Source organism: Pungitius pungitius, chromosome 6, assembly GCF_949316345.1.
Source record: "Pungitius pungitius chromosome 6, fPunPun2.1, whole genome shotgun sequence".
NCBI classification, from domain to species: Eukaryota; Metazoa; Chordata; class Actinopteri; order Perciformes; family Gasterosteidae; genus Pungitius; species Pungitius pungitius.
Window position 1 is genome coordinate 9,785,687 of NC_084905.1, and position 14,133 is coordinate 9,799,819.

General features: G+C 41.5%; 1 protein-coding gene across 1 annotated transcript; it reads left to right on the forward strand.

The window, feature by feature from the left end:
- Positions 1-1,608: 1,608 nt before the first annotated feature.
- Positions 1,609-4,053, forward strand: foxl1 (forkhead box L1). The gene has a single exon (XM_037451549.2). It carries the CDS (start codon positions 1,973-1,975, stop codon positions 3,065-3,067), a length of 1,095 nt encoding a protein of 364 aa, XP_037307446.1. The 5' UTR covers positions 1,609-1,972; the 3' UTR covers positions 3,068-4,053.
- Positions 4,054-14,133: the final 10,080 nt, after the last annotated feature.

Below are 14,133 nucleotides of genomic sequence, written 5' to 3' on the forward strand. Positions count from 1 at the left end.
ACGCCCCACATCACATCACAGGCACGCAAGCAAACCCAAAAAGTTCTTTCAGGAGCAACAGGGAGCACCTGAGCGGACACATTGATAATGTAACGTCCACCATCACTTCTCCAGGTAGCTGTACGTAGAATCCAACACTATGTCCCAGCCTTCATTCAATAGCCCTGTTAAAGCACCTACTAATGAATCTGAAAATGATATTTCTCCTTTAACAGCGGTGTATTTTTTCTGGTTCTCAAGACATAACGGTAGTAAGATCTCTCCAGTAGGTGGCCCATTGAAGATGTCCCATCCGGCTTGCTCAGGGCTGGAAGCATCTGATGCTTGCATGTTAGTTTAGTTTAATTTGCTGATGAATCATAGTCTACTGAGAGAGAAACAGAGAAAAGACCAAACTTGTGAGTTCATCCTCTGAAAGCTCTGAACCCTTAATGTAAGCAGGAGCCAGCTGTGCACACTTGTAAAGTTGTTATAATCCTCCTTGACCTATAAACAGGAAAATACATAATATAAAGCATCATGCTCACATGTACAAATAACACTGTGCACGTTGTCCTTGTAAGGCAATACGGTCCGCAGAGTCTTCACTGTAGCTTTTCATGTAATTCACGCTGATTCAAATACAACATGCAACTTTATCCAATGAGCAGAGTCATTGTTTAAAAATTCCTCTCAATCAAGCTTTTCTATATTTTCTATATTCACGAAAAAACACAGATTAATAAGATATGGCTTGGATCACTGGCATGAATAATAATTGATACAGAATAATATTGTATTGTATTGCTTACTCAATGAGTTGTTCATTCAGTGTTCTGCTTTATAGACCTGCAGATGAAAATAAGCTTGACTGCATCATTATTGGAGGTGGAGCTCTCGCTAATAAAAGTGAATGAAGGACAAAGGCAGAAGTTATGGAGAATGCTATAATAGTTAAATAGTTTGTGTCTTTTGTCATAATTATAGTGACCTTGTTCTTTTGTATATCTTTTACTTGAACTAGGAGGGAAATACAAACATTAAATATGATCATTACAGTTCAAGTAAACTAGTTATATAAAAAATTATACAGAATTTTGCAGTTGTCAGCCATATGGATTAGTCTTCAACATATCAATGGGTGATTAATACCACCCATTCAAAGTCTATTTTTCTAAAAATTTGACTTTTTTAGGGAAAAAAAATAATGAAATAAAAAATGATAATATGGAGTTTCAGTTGCTGTAAAATATAACTTATTAGTTAAATACAAATATGACAAAATAGAGAATTTCATGTTGCATGATTAAACATGTCTCATAATGATTACATAAAGATAATGGCTGCAGGCCTGCAGCAGGAGGAATGTGATGATAGTATACTGTCAGTTATCCATCACGGTTCCTCTGTGGCCTGACACGACTTAGGAGACATTGTTTAAGTTCACTTCCCTCTTATACACTTTTATACACTTTGTTTTCACATGAGCAACTCCCAGAGAGGACCCGGCGGTGTTTGCTTGTTCTCTCTGTTTGAGCAGCTCAGTGTGGGGGGAGGGGAAGGGGGGGGGGGGGGGGGGCGTGATATTTCAAACAGCACATCAGTGCGTTTATGTATTGAGTGCCCGGAAATTTTTCCAAATAAACACAGCTTGATTCGACCTGGGTGGGCAGACTTATCAAGCGACTAATTCTATAAACAGATGAGGGAATAACCCGAAACCTCATTGGCTGTTGGGCAAAAAAAGTGTGTGTGGGGGGGTGGTTCAGCGCAATGAAATTTTAATTAATGTGGGTGGGCTGAGAACATCACCGACTGTTTATGATGGTCAATTTATTCCCCAGTGCAAAGTCAACATAACACAGCGAGAGTACAACAAGTATTAACATGTCCTGGGGCCCGGTGGGGCAGGGTGAGTCAGTCAGTGGCCGAGAGGAGCTCCGGGAGCAGGCTATACTTTCCCCGGGAGACACACTGCAGGGTCCCCGGCGTCATGACTCTCTACCACGGCCGTCTTGGGATGCCGCCCACGGCTTTGAGCCTCTCCGGCCCCCCTCTTATCTACCTGTATGGAGGGGACAGTCGAGGGGTCGTGCCCGCCGCCTTGAGCTTCGTGCCGGCCCGCCAGGAGAGTCCGCAAAAGCCCCCTTACAGCTACATCGCGCTCATCGCCATGGCCATCAAGAGCGCGCCGCAGCAGCGCGCAACACTCAGCGGCATCTACCAGTTCATCATGGACCAGTTCCCCTTCTACCACGATAACAAGCAGGGTTGGCAGAACTCCATCCGCCACAACCTGTCCCTGAACGACTGCTTCATCAAGGTGGCCCGAGAGAAGGGCCGGCCCGGCAAAGGCAGCTACTGGACGCTGGACACCAATTGCTTGGACATGTTCGAGAACGGCAACTACCGTCGGAGGAAGAGGAAGGCGAAGAGCCAGCAGGATGCTCTTGACCCCAAAGCCGCAGGACACAAGCGCACGAAGGTCCTGGGTCCTTCCAGGGACCACCGATCCTCTGTGGGGCATCCGGCTGGCTCGGTTATAGAGGCACCGGCGGGGCAGCACGCCGAGGCGGCGGAAACGCAACCGGACGCGAAGATGTACCACGCGGAACAGACTGCTCCCAGGTCTGAACTGTCCCCCAACCGAGACACACTTGCATCCATACGCGGGACATGTCCAGTGCCGAGTCGCGCCCCGCTCTGGACGGACGCTGTGCACGTCCAAGGCGCGCCCCCGCGCCGCGAGCCAGAGGACAGAACGTCAGCGGTCAGTGGAAGAGACAAGGAGAGAGGTCCCCTCTGCGCCGTCAGTTTCAGAAACACCAACTTGACCACGTTGGTGCACGACAGGCCGAAGGGACACGCGCTGAGCAGGGATAAATCCAAAAGTTTTAGCATCGACAGCATCTTATCGAGGAGCGAAGACGACATGCGCAGCAGCGTCCTCGGGTTGTCCGCGGAGACATTGGAGACATGCGCAGAGCGCAGTGCGCCCGCGGTCCTCGGCGCGTGGCCGCACCAGTTTTACCAGATGGGATTCCCACTGTGCTCCTACCCTTCCCTTACCCGGCTGCATTTTAAATGAGAACAGCTGAGACCCTCTTCTATTTTTCTCACAAATTGAATTGAAAACTCAGTCATTAGTTTTGAATGACGATAAAGTGTCGTACTCCTCTGATCTGTTCAGAACCTCCTCATCACCATCGCCATCCTCATCATCACAACCCATAGCAGAGAAGACGCTTTTAGATTCCCTTTTACGAATGCTTACTTTCCTCTGGTAATTCTTTGTGGTCAATATTCAAAAGCTGTTTCCAGCTAAAGTATGTATGAGGTCCATGTGTGCATTGAGTGAAAGCTCAGTGCTTCTCTCTTCATTAACTGAAAGCTGACAGCTTCTCTGCACATCCATGTGGAAAGAATCTTAGGTCTATAAAAAGAAAAAGATGTTCAAAGTTTCATTGAGCTCTCTGCGTGTGCAAAAAAGGTTTTGGGAGGAAAACAACATTATGATTTATTTAAAACCAAAACGTCAAAAAAGAAATTGTGTTGGAAGATTGTTTGAATGCAATGTCACTGAGGACTGAGGCATTCAGTGTTTCTGTCCTGTAAACTTGTTTTATTAAAATGTATTATTTATCCAACGTTTTTGGATAAAGATATTAGGAGTTTTCCTTAACATTTTCCAGTTCAATCAACTTCAATCTTTAAGAAACATCATCGAGGGAATAAAGATTAACATTGTCTCAATGACGCTATGATTTACCTTTTATATTTTGTATGTATGTATCATTTGAAATATAGAAAGTAAAGTTGAATAATACCTCAACAATATTAATCATCAGTTTTCAAATTGAACTGGGTGAATTATGAATAGTAGGTCATAAATAAAAAATAATCCAAATGATAAAATGAAATACTTTTAATACTTAAAATACCAACAGTAACAGATTGTGGGTCAGAGTGCTTTGTTGATGAACACTACAGCATGAAGGTAGGTTAACGGAATGAGCTTATTCTTTTGAATTTCTCATGTGGTAAATAAAAAAATAACAAAACTCACTCACGGTCCATTTGTTTATTTTTCACTTTGCTGTAACGACCATACGGCCGTCCTTGCAGATGGAGACAAAAAAACTCCATCATGCTGATGTTTAAGTTACAACCTCAGCCAAAAACTTTCTAAGTGTGAAAAAGCTGCAGTCCTGTCTCTCTCTGCTTACACCTACAGCTTCACAATGAGCGTATTTGAGTTCCATCTTGTGTTGCAGAGAGCTGCAGTCAAAGAGCCATTTCTAAATATAGGCCTGTGGCTTCGGCACACGTCGTCTGAAAGAAGCCGGAGCCTTGCAAATCAGGAATGTTTGTTAAAAAGAAATAAACTTCCTCACATTTTGGGGGGAGAACTAGCAATCACAAGCATTTCCTGTGTGTGGGATTTGTTCATAAATAAAGCACTTATTTATTTATGAAAGCTCTGAAGGGAGAGAATGGCAGAGAGGAAAGAGGTATCAGTCAAAGCTTTGTCTCTTTGGGACTTCCATATTAACTCATGAAGCCCTGTAACTCTGCTGGTTCTTTATCCCCAACCCAGTCTCCAAAAAAAGCGTGAAATGGCTACGTTGGTCCACCGTGATAAACGTAGTCATGTTACGTTTTCCCCCAAAATAACGTTACTATGTTACGTTTCTTTTGGCCCATTCATTTACATTGCTTTGCAAATAGGTCACGTGACTATCAAGTTTCCCGGTAGCGAAAAGAAAAACATGGCGGACGGTCAGCATAATCTCCGTGAAAAACACAATATTTTAAGAAAGCATCAGCATTTGTATGCATTTCGATGGCATTTCTAGCGAGAAGTATGCGTTATTCTTTCATAATCTTCTATCAGAGACTGTAGAAGACCTTCCGTTTATTCGTTTCTGCGAAGATTTGAGTGTCCCTTTGGCAAAGCGTGGCTACGCAACGCCTTTAACGGCGCATTATTAAAAAAACACTTCCAGTGGGGGCGTAAAGAGGCGTTCAGCCTTAAAGCCACTAATCGCCAAACAAAACAAACTCAAAGCACTCGAATCACATTATGACTTTTTAAACATAAATTCCGTTATTTTTATGAGTTTTCAATGAAAGAATGCATCATTTCCGGGGGTAGGCATGCCCGGGACATCCCGAATTATGGGCAATTTTGATTTGTCCAGCTTTTTGACAGCTCCAGTCCCGACTTCCAATCACAGCCTCCTAAATCAATGACGCGCCTAAAACTCTCGGTTCGAACATTACGTCTTGTTTACATGGGAAAGGGGGGCGGGGCTTCGCCCTCAGAGCGGAGCGTCATTTCTCGCTCCACACGTCTCCTCTTTTTACTGGCCAGGAAAACGGGCGATCTATCCCACGTGGGTCTGGCTCCATTCCATTGGCTCTGACGAATCCATAGAGAGGCGGGACTTATCATTTTCCCGGCAAACGGAGAGATTTGAGCTGCATTGCTTCCACTGTGCGTGAAGTGGCCGTGAGGCCTCCACTAAAGTCTCTCTCTATTTGTTCTGCTTTACTCAATAAAAGTAAAACCTTTACAGATATACTGTCCACACACTAGGCTAACATAATGGAGACTTCCAGGCTTCGTCCTTTATGTTTTATGGGGATAAAGCCCCTGTAAGTAGTTTTTTCCCAAGCAAATCTGAGTTTCTTCTTTTTTTGTGTGTCCCATACAAATATCAAAATATATATACTGATTTTCACATCCAAACACACTCACTTATGTTCCCTTTTATCATGACAACAAGAAATTTCAAGATATACCTTTTGCTTTCATAAATATGACAGTTTTAGTGTGTAAATGCCCAGCAGTGTACGGTCCGGGGGCCCCTATCGGGCCACTTGTTAGATGGTTCGATTAGTCTATCACTACTATACTTTGATCTGACGACTAATTTGCACATCATGCTCGTACCGGCATGGCTTCGCCCTTCCCAGGCATAGTTCATCATCTTCCGGGGTCCTATAGCCAGTGTTGGGAAAGTTTACTTTCTACATTAACTAGTTCAAAGTTTAGTTTACAAATTTTAAAAAGGAACTAGTTCAGTTCATAATTCAAAATATTTGAACTAAGTTCACGGTTCCAAAAAATGAACTAGTTCAGTTCTTTTTTTCCATACGTTGCTGCGAGCTATTTTTTTTTTAAATTATTGCCACAGCCCAGAACCACAGACAGCAATTATTTTATCAGTTTTAACACTGAAGCGATGCATCAGATTTAATCTTCTTATCCAATTTGAATCCTTATCCAACCAGGGTTTACATTAGCATTGAGGGGACAGCATTTCCCTAATGATTCTTTGATGCTATGTTGCTGTCTATTCACTCCACACTAGCAGCAGTTGCAGAGTTTACCCCTACACTACATTCTCAAACACATGCTGCTTAAATGGTCTTTTTTAAATAAGGAATTATTAAAAGAAAAACAGGACAGTAATCATTAAGGTGCAAATGTTTGCAAAGAAAGGTCAGATTCCTCCCATCCTCACCGACCTTGTCAGTAACTTCATAAACTCTTTAAAATTATTATACGCCGCCTCTTTGCTACACTTATTAATGCGCGTTTATGGTGTGTTTTCTATAGAAATCTGGTACCCCATTGAACGATGTTAAGCTGAACGAACGCGCCGTTCATAGACACCAGAATGAACGAGAACAGTGACGTTCATCGGGCATTAATACAGTACGTTGAGTTCACGTTCGCCCAAAATATCAACAAGTTTATGAACGCGTTCAGGCACAACACTGTCCCAAAAGGGCCGGGATCGCACCTCACCCAGCATGCCTCGGCCTTCACTTTTTTCACTACAGAGTTTTGTTGCACCCTGTGACTCCGGCGTTAGACTCCTTCGACTGAGTTTTAAGATGGGTTGGATGGGTTACTGACTAAAATTTATGCCCCCACCCCCTAACTGCCTCAGGGAAACTTGTAAATATAATAAGTCAAATAAGTCAAACAAGCAAGTTGTATCTGGTTTAACCCTTTTATTCCTGTAGGCGTTTTTTAGGTCTCATGCTGGAAATTGCATTTACACACTAAAACTAGGATAACGCATGTCTGATGATAGTGACAGTGAGTCTGTCGATCAAGATGAGGATGGAGACATAGTAGAGGTTGAAAATCCTCCTTGTTGAACACCCCACAATACATTCTGTGCTCCCTCTGGCATAACATTTCTAATGATATCATGTCCCCCCCTTCAGTATTTTAAGACATTCTTCAGGTTATTGTAGGCCAGTTGAATGTGTATGCCATAAAATTTGACACAAACAAGCCCTTTAAGTTTACATGTTTTGTATGTGGATTTTGTACATACAGTGTTGGTCATTTCATTTCTTTGTTTAATATTTTTGAATTTATGTTTGAATCCATTTGTGGTTAATGTGCTCAAAATGCACTACTTTCTTAATGATTACATTGCTTGTTTGACTTATTATATTTACAAGTTACCCTGAGGCAACAGACCTAAATCAAGTTAGGGGGTGGGGGCATATATTTTAGTCGGTAACCCATCAAACCCATCTAACAAGTGGCCCGATAGGGGCCCTCGGACCGTACACTGCTGGGCATTTACACACTAAAACTGTATGATTTATGAAAGCAAAAGGTATATCTTGAAATTTCTTGTTGTCATGATAAAAGGGAACATAAGTGAGTGTGTTTGGATGTGAAAATCAGTATATATATTTTGATATTTGTATGGGACACACAAAAAAAGAAGAAACTCAGATTTGCTTGGGAAAAAACTACTTACAGGGGCTTTATCCCCATAAAACATAAAGGACGAAGCCTGGAAGTCTCCATTATGTTAGCCTAGTGTGTGGACAGTATATCTGTAAAGGTTTTACTTTTATTGAGTAAAGCAGAACAAATAGAGAGAGACTTTAGTGGAGGCCTCACGGCCACTTCACGCACAGTGGAAGCAATGCAGCTCAAATCTCTCCGTTTGCCGGGAAAATGATAAGTCCCGCCTCTCTATGGATTCGTCAGAGCCAATGGAATGGAGCCAGACCCACGTGGGATAGATCGCCCGTTTTCCTGGCCAGTAAAAAGAGGAGACGTGTGGAGCGAGAAATGACGCTCCGCTCTGAGGGCGAAGCCCCGCCCCCCTTTCCCATGTAAACAAGACGTAATGTTCGAACCGAGAGTTTTAGGCGCGTCATTGATTTAGGAGGCTGTGATTGGAAGTCGGGACTGGAGCTGTCAAAAAGCTGGACAAATCAAAATTGCCCATAATTCGGGATGTCCCGGGCATGCCTACCCCCGGAAATGATGCATTCTTTCATTGAAAACTCATAAAAATAACGGAATTTATGTTTAAAAAGTCATAATGTGATTCGAGTGCTTTGAGTTTGTTTTGTTTGGCGATTAGTGGCTTTAAGGCTGAACGCCTCTTTACGCCCCCACTGGAAGTGTTTTTTTAATAATGCGCCGTTAAAGGCGTTGCGTAGCCACGCTTTGCCAAAGGGACACTCAAATCTTCGCAGAAACGAATAAACGGAAGGTCTTCTACAGTCTCTGATAGAAGATTATGAAAGAATAACGCATACTTCTCGCTAGAAATGCCATCGAAATGCATACAAATGCTGATGCTTTCTTAAAATATTGTGTTTTTCACGGAGATTATGCTGACCGTCCGCCATGTTTTTCTTTTCGCTACCGGGAAACTTGATAGTCACGTGACCTATTTGCAAAGCAATGTAAATGAATGGGCCAAAAGAAACGTAACATAGTAACGTTATTTTGGGGGAAAACGTAACATGACTACGTTTATCACGGTGGACCAACGTAGCCATTTCACGCTTTTTTTGGAGACTGGGTTGTTATCCCTCAGTCATCTGGGAAGTCCTCTAAAAGCAGGGTGGATTCATCCATGTTAGTTATCTGATGGTTGATGTTTGATCAGTAAAAGATCCTAAGAAAACAGTCCTTTCAACATGATCCCCCTTTATATTAGAATGCAATTCATTCTAAAATACAACACAGCTACAACCCATTTGGGGAGGGGGACCTTCAATGTTTCTATATAATCAAAGGGAGGCTCGACAGAAAACCTTTGGGAACCACTGCTTTAAAAACAGATGTTTAGGTTAGATGACAAAACAAGGAAAAGTTAGATTTAAGGTAACAAAAACACTGCCTGGTTGGTGACAAATTTGCCCCCCCCCCCCCAAGGCAACAAACTACAAAATTAGATTAAGGCAACAAACCACAAAGTTGGATTAAGGCAACAAACCACCAACAAGGCAACAGTTGTATCAGCCGTCGGCCGGATCGTCAGCACCACCCCTCCCAATGATTTTAATGGTCTTGCCCGGTGTTGATCCAAGTGGTTACTTTTTTAAATGAGTTTGACCCTCCTGGATTAGAGCAACAAACCACAGACCCTCCCCCCCTAATGGCATTATAATATATAAACTCTATAAAAATAGGTACATTTCACTTTACCTTTACGTTTAAGAGCTTTATTACATTAGGTAAACTTATTTTCAAGTAAACTCTTAATTAACATTAAAAAATATCTCCCCTCTTTCTCTCTCTCTCTCTCTCTCTCTCTCTCCCTCTCTCCTTTTCTCTCTCTGTGGTTCCGACACAGCTCATGTCAAATCCCCATGTCGGTTTCGCCTTTTTACTGTCGTGGACTTGTGTTTGGGTTGGTGATAAAGCCGCGCCCCCCGTCGGCCCACCACGCCTCTCCATGGGTCTCTCAACCCAGTTTGGGAACCACTGGATGAAGGCAACAAACCACCAACAGAAGCATTCTTTTCTTTTCAAATTGAACCCTTTGTTTTTTTGTGTCACCTGTTCTCACGGTGTTGGGAAAAACAACATAACTATCTTTGAAGCCATCAGTAAAATCTATTTTCCTTTCTCTCCTCTGCCATTGAGGTCACAACTGCTCCTTCTCTACAATCCAAACAAGCCAGAAAGACACACTCATCACTTCCTGTTTGACAGGATTCTTCCCAGGAATAGTCCCATAAGACTGATTGTGTGTGTTTGTGTGTGTGTGTGTGTGTGTGTGGTTGGAACATCAGATGTAGAAGCTTTCATCAGGTTGAAGGACTGTCTGCATGTCTCAGCTGGGGTTGGGCCAGGACCTAAGAAGCAGGTTAGCCAATTACTGATTTACTTTGGCGGAGGAACTAGAGGTAAAATAGCTGGACCCAGATCAGCCTGACCTCACAATTAGACTGGTGTGAAAGAGAAGCTTCTGTAGAGACCGCCACACCCGGAAGGTTTGGCTAGCTAGATGTAGTCTTTTTAAATCAACAGGGACAGAATCCAACATGGACAGACATGTGAGTAAGGGACATGAAGCACAAAAATAAGAGAGCACAAGAACACCAGGACACAGATAGATGACTCAGTCAAGCTGGACATGTTGGGGAAAGTTAACATTGGTACACAGCTGCACGACGGACACAGGCTCACGGGGAGGAAACACAACAAGGACGTGGATGGAAATAGGCACATCTTATTCGGAACAATTCATTGCGTGAAGCTTGTGGGGCTTTGGAGTTGGTCTTTTGTCAACACACTGATAGGGGGTTTCAAACTAGGTTCATTGGGGCATCCTAATATATACAGTATATACATGTATATTTAGAAAATGTATGATATGCTATCTATTGCATATATTGAATACTATTATTATTTTTAATATATATATATATATATGTTAATTAATATACTGAATTGTATGAATAAGATGTCCTTATTATGTTACTGGTGGAATACATGTTAAAAATGTAACTGCAAAGTAATAATACGTGTTTATTTTTGCCATTGAATTGAACTGATTCGATTGCCAAACCAAAATAAAATTCCAGCAACCACTAATGGATTAAAGTAAACAAACTATTGGTTTGAACACACTCTAAATGTGAATGGCCTGTTCCTGTCAGCCTGTCAATCAGGGAGTGAGAGCATTCACTAAACACAGGTTTTATTTCTTCTAGACAAATTAGTTTACAGGTGAGTGATGCCCTCTTGGTTTTATTTGTTAGGATTTATTTCTTCTGCCTCAATAACCGAGTTTTGCTTAGTAATATTTAAAATAATAGTGATATTTAATAATAACTACAAATACCAAATAATCTTTTTCCCCTTTTGAAATTGTCATGGAGACAACCAGTGTATATCAGAGTTTATCTTTCGGTCCGTCTGTGGACATATTTTTTTGTGAGTCACAGTGAGTCACAACCGTGCAAGATGCAGTCACAGAACTTACGGGTCTATCATTAAGCTTAAAATTTGTTAAATACTCCCAAATACCTGCAGAAGAAATGGCATCCATTCAATAGCATTAATGATATAGTGCAAGCGTTGTTTGTATTGCATTTATACTGGATTACATGTGATTGGCAAATTATTTTTACTTTTTAACTAGTTGTTTAGCAAGTGACTAAGCTGAAACTACTTTTCACATTTTGTGATGCAAAAAGAGAGAGAGCTGCAACTGTGGAAAGAGTCATTTGCTTGTGTAAAATCTAGTCCAAGCTCTACGCTAAATCACACGGTTTAAAGCCGGCTGGTTCAAAAAGGATTCTATCCTAGTGTTTATTATATTTTTTCACTCTTTACGTAAACCGACTACACTTGTCCAAATACACACTCAGCACCGGGGGGGGTTGATGGAGATTGATGGGCTTGGTTCAGGCCACATTAGCTGCTAATCAAGTTAGGTTTCCTGGCACACATCATTATGTGCCTCAGATGTCTTCCAGATCACGCCTGATGCTGTTTGCATGCAGAGAGATCACATAGATCACATAGCACCAACATGAACTCCTGATCAATGGCGTGCAGTCAAATACCTCAACCTGCAGGACAACTTCACTGGAATGTTTAAAATGTGTTGTTTCCAAGGCCATATCATATATTTACCTTCCTAATGTATTACCAAAATGCAGGGTACAGTTGGCTTTCAGGAGGTCTTATAAACCCTTTATTTAAAGGGCCAGTGGAACATGCTATATAAGTTATCATGTTCTTCAAGTCCTTTGGCTTCAATACCTAATACTGATAACTAATACCTAATACTGATAACTAATACCTAATACATTACATTACATTACATGTCATTAAGCTGACGCTTTTATCCAAAGCGACGTACAATAAGTGCAATACTAATAATAATACTGATTATGGAATCGGTTTCAACTTCAATTTCAATAGAGTGGGAAAAACATTACGGAATGTAAACACAAATTGGGAAATTAGAGTGGTACAAATTTAACAAATAATATGTTAAAAAATAATTCAAAGGCAACTTAAATGCGTATAAGTTTGATTTATTTTAGGCGTATTTTAGTATGCTTTCACATTCCTCAAAATATTTTTTTCATTCTGATTTTATTCAGTGTTTAACTGATCTATCCATTGAAGTTAACACACACTGGTATTTTACATAATTGTATAAATATAGAAATTCACCTTTTGACCAGTGCTCTTTTCTCATCATTAAAAACTCCATCATTGGTACTGACTGTTACTTAATCCCATCACTGCATTAAAAGAGGTGCCTCATCGACTGTCCATTGGAATTATTTTTGTCCGGACTCCTGAGTATATAAAAACCAAATAGAATGCATTATATAACTATTTCCCAACCTGCAATGATTTTGGGAAGGAGGGTTGGATCACCAAACCGGGTTACAAGATAAATCCAAATGCCGCGCAAGGGTGGACAAAAGAGCGAGACCACACACAGAGATGTGACTAAAAAATGTTTATTTGACACAACTAAAAAGGAGGAAGTGAAAACAAACAAGCAGGAAGCGAGGGGAGGGAGGAATACTGGCTGACTGCCACCAGTCTATAGTCTAGACAGGTAGCTGAATCTGAAACAACCAGACTCCGCTCACAAAAGCTCCTGTCCAGACAAGGTCGTCACAATGAGTTCACTTTCTTGGACTTATCTCTACGTTGGCTGTTTTCTTACTTCAGTCTGTGGTTGAAGAGTTCACAGCTCATGTTCATATGCATCCAGAGATCACTTTGCCTCTACCTCAGACTGGCCAATCACCACAGCAATTACGGTAGATATACTTTATTAGGTACATTAGATGTAGGGAACATTCCTCAGAGGTTTTGGTCCATATTGACATGATAGCATCACCCAGTTGCTGCAGATTTGATTCTATAACACAAATCACCCATTCCACCACATCTCAAAGGTGCTCTATTGGATTGAGATGTGAATATGTATATTAATAGAATGTTCACACTTTTTGTTCTGCATATTTGATACACTAGGACATAGTAGTTTTGTAAGTAGTTTACTTCATGATAAACATGTGTTGGCTGCAGGAGTGTTTCAAACCCTGCAGACGATGGCGTCATTCAGAGCTTTACTAACGAGAAATCTTGCTCTCCTCAAACTTTTCAACATTTCTACAGCTTTGCTTTCATGAATTGTAAATAAATACCCACGGCCCCATGAGGCTTGTGTGTATATGTATATGTGCGTGTGTATACGGATACTGGCAGGAAGACTTGTACACAGCAGCAGGATTACCACCGCCAGACTGGGACCACCCTGACTCTGATTTAACACTTAATCCAGGAGGAAGTGGAGCTGTATCACCACCTCATTTAGGAGCACCCAACCCCCCACCGAAAAACACACGCACACATACTATGTGTAAGAATTATGTTGCAATGCGACACACATATGCAAACATTACAGACACTTCATTTGGACGTCCAAGCAAAACAAACCACTTCACATATACAGCACAGCTGGTCATATGCAAATGAATGTGTTGTCAGACTTTGCCTGTGAATGCATCATAGTTATGTTTGTATGTACAGAGGGTTGTAGAATGGCAATATGTGTCTACTGTCAAACATATCAGTGAACCCCATGTGTGGGCTCTCAGCAGTTCCAGCATAAATATCATTGACTTTGTGTATGTTTGTGTTTGTGCATGCACAAATGTCCCTTACCACTACAAATAAAGAGCCCCCATTTCCCTCTCTCCTTCTGTATGACTCCATGTCTCTTTAATGCACATCACAAACTCTGCTTCTTCCACTGCGTTTTTGTGCTTTTCTCTCCTAGCAGGTTTCCATAGATCATGGTTATATCTGGACCCTGTTCCTGC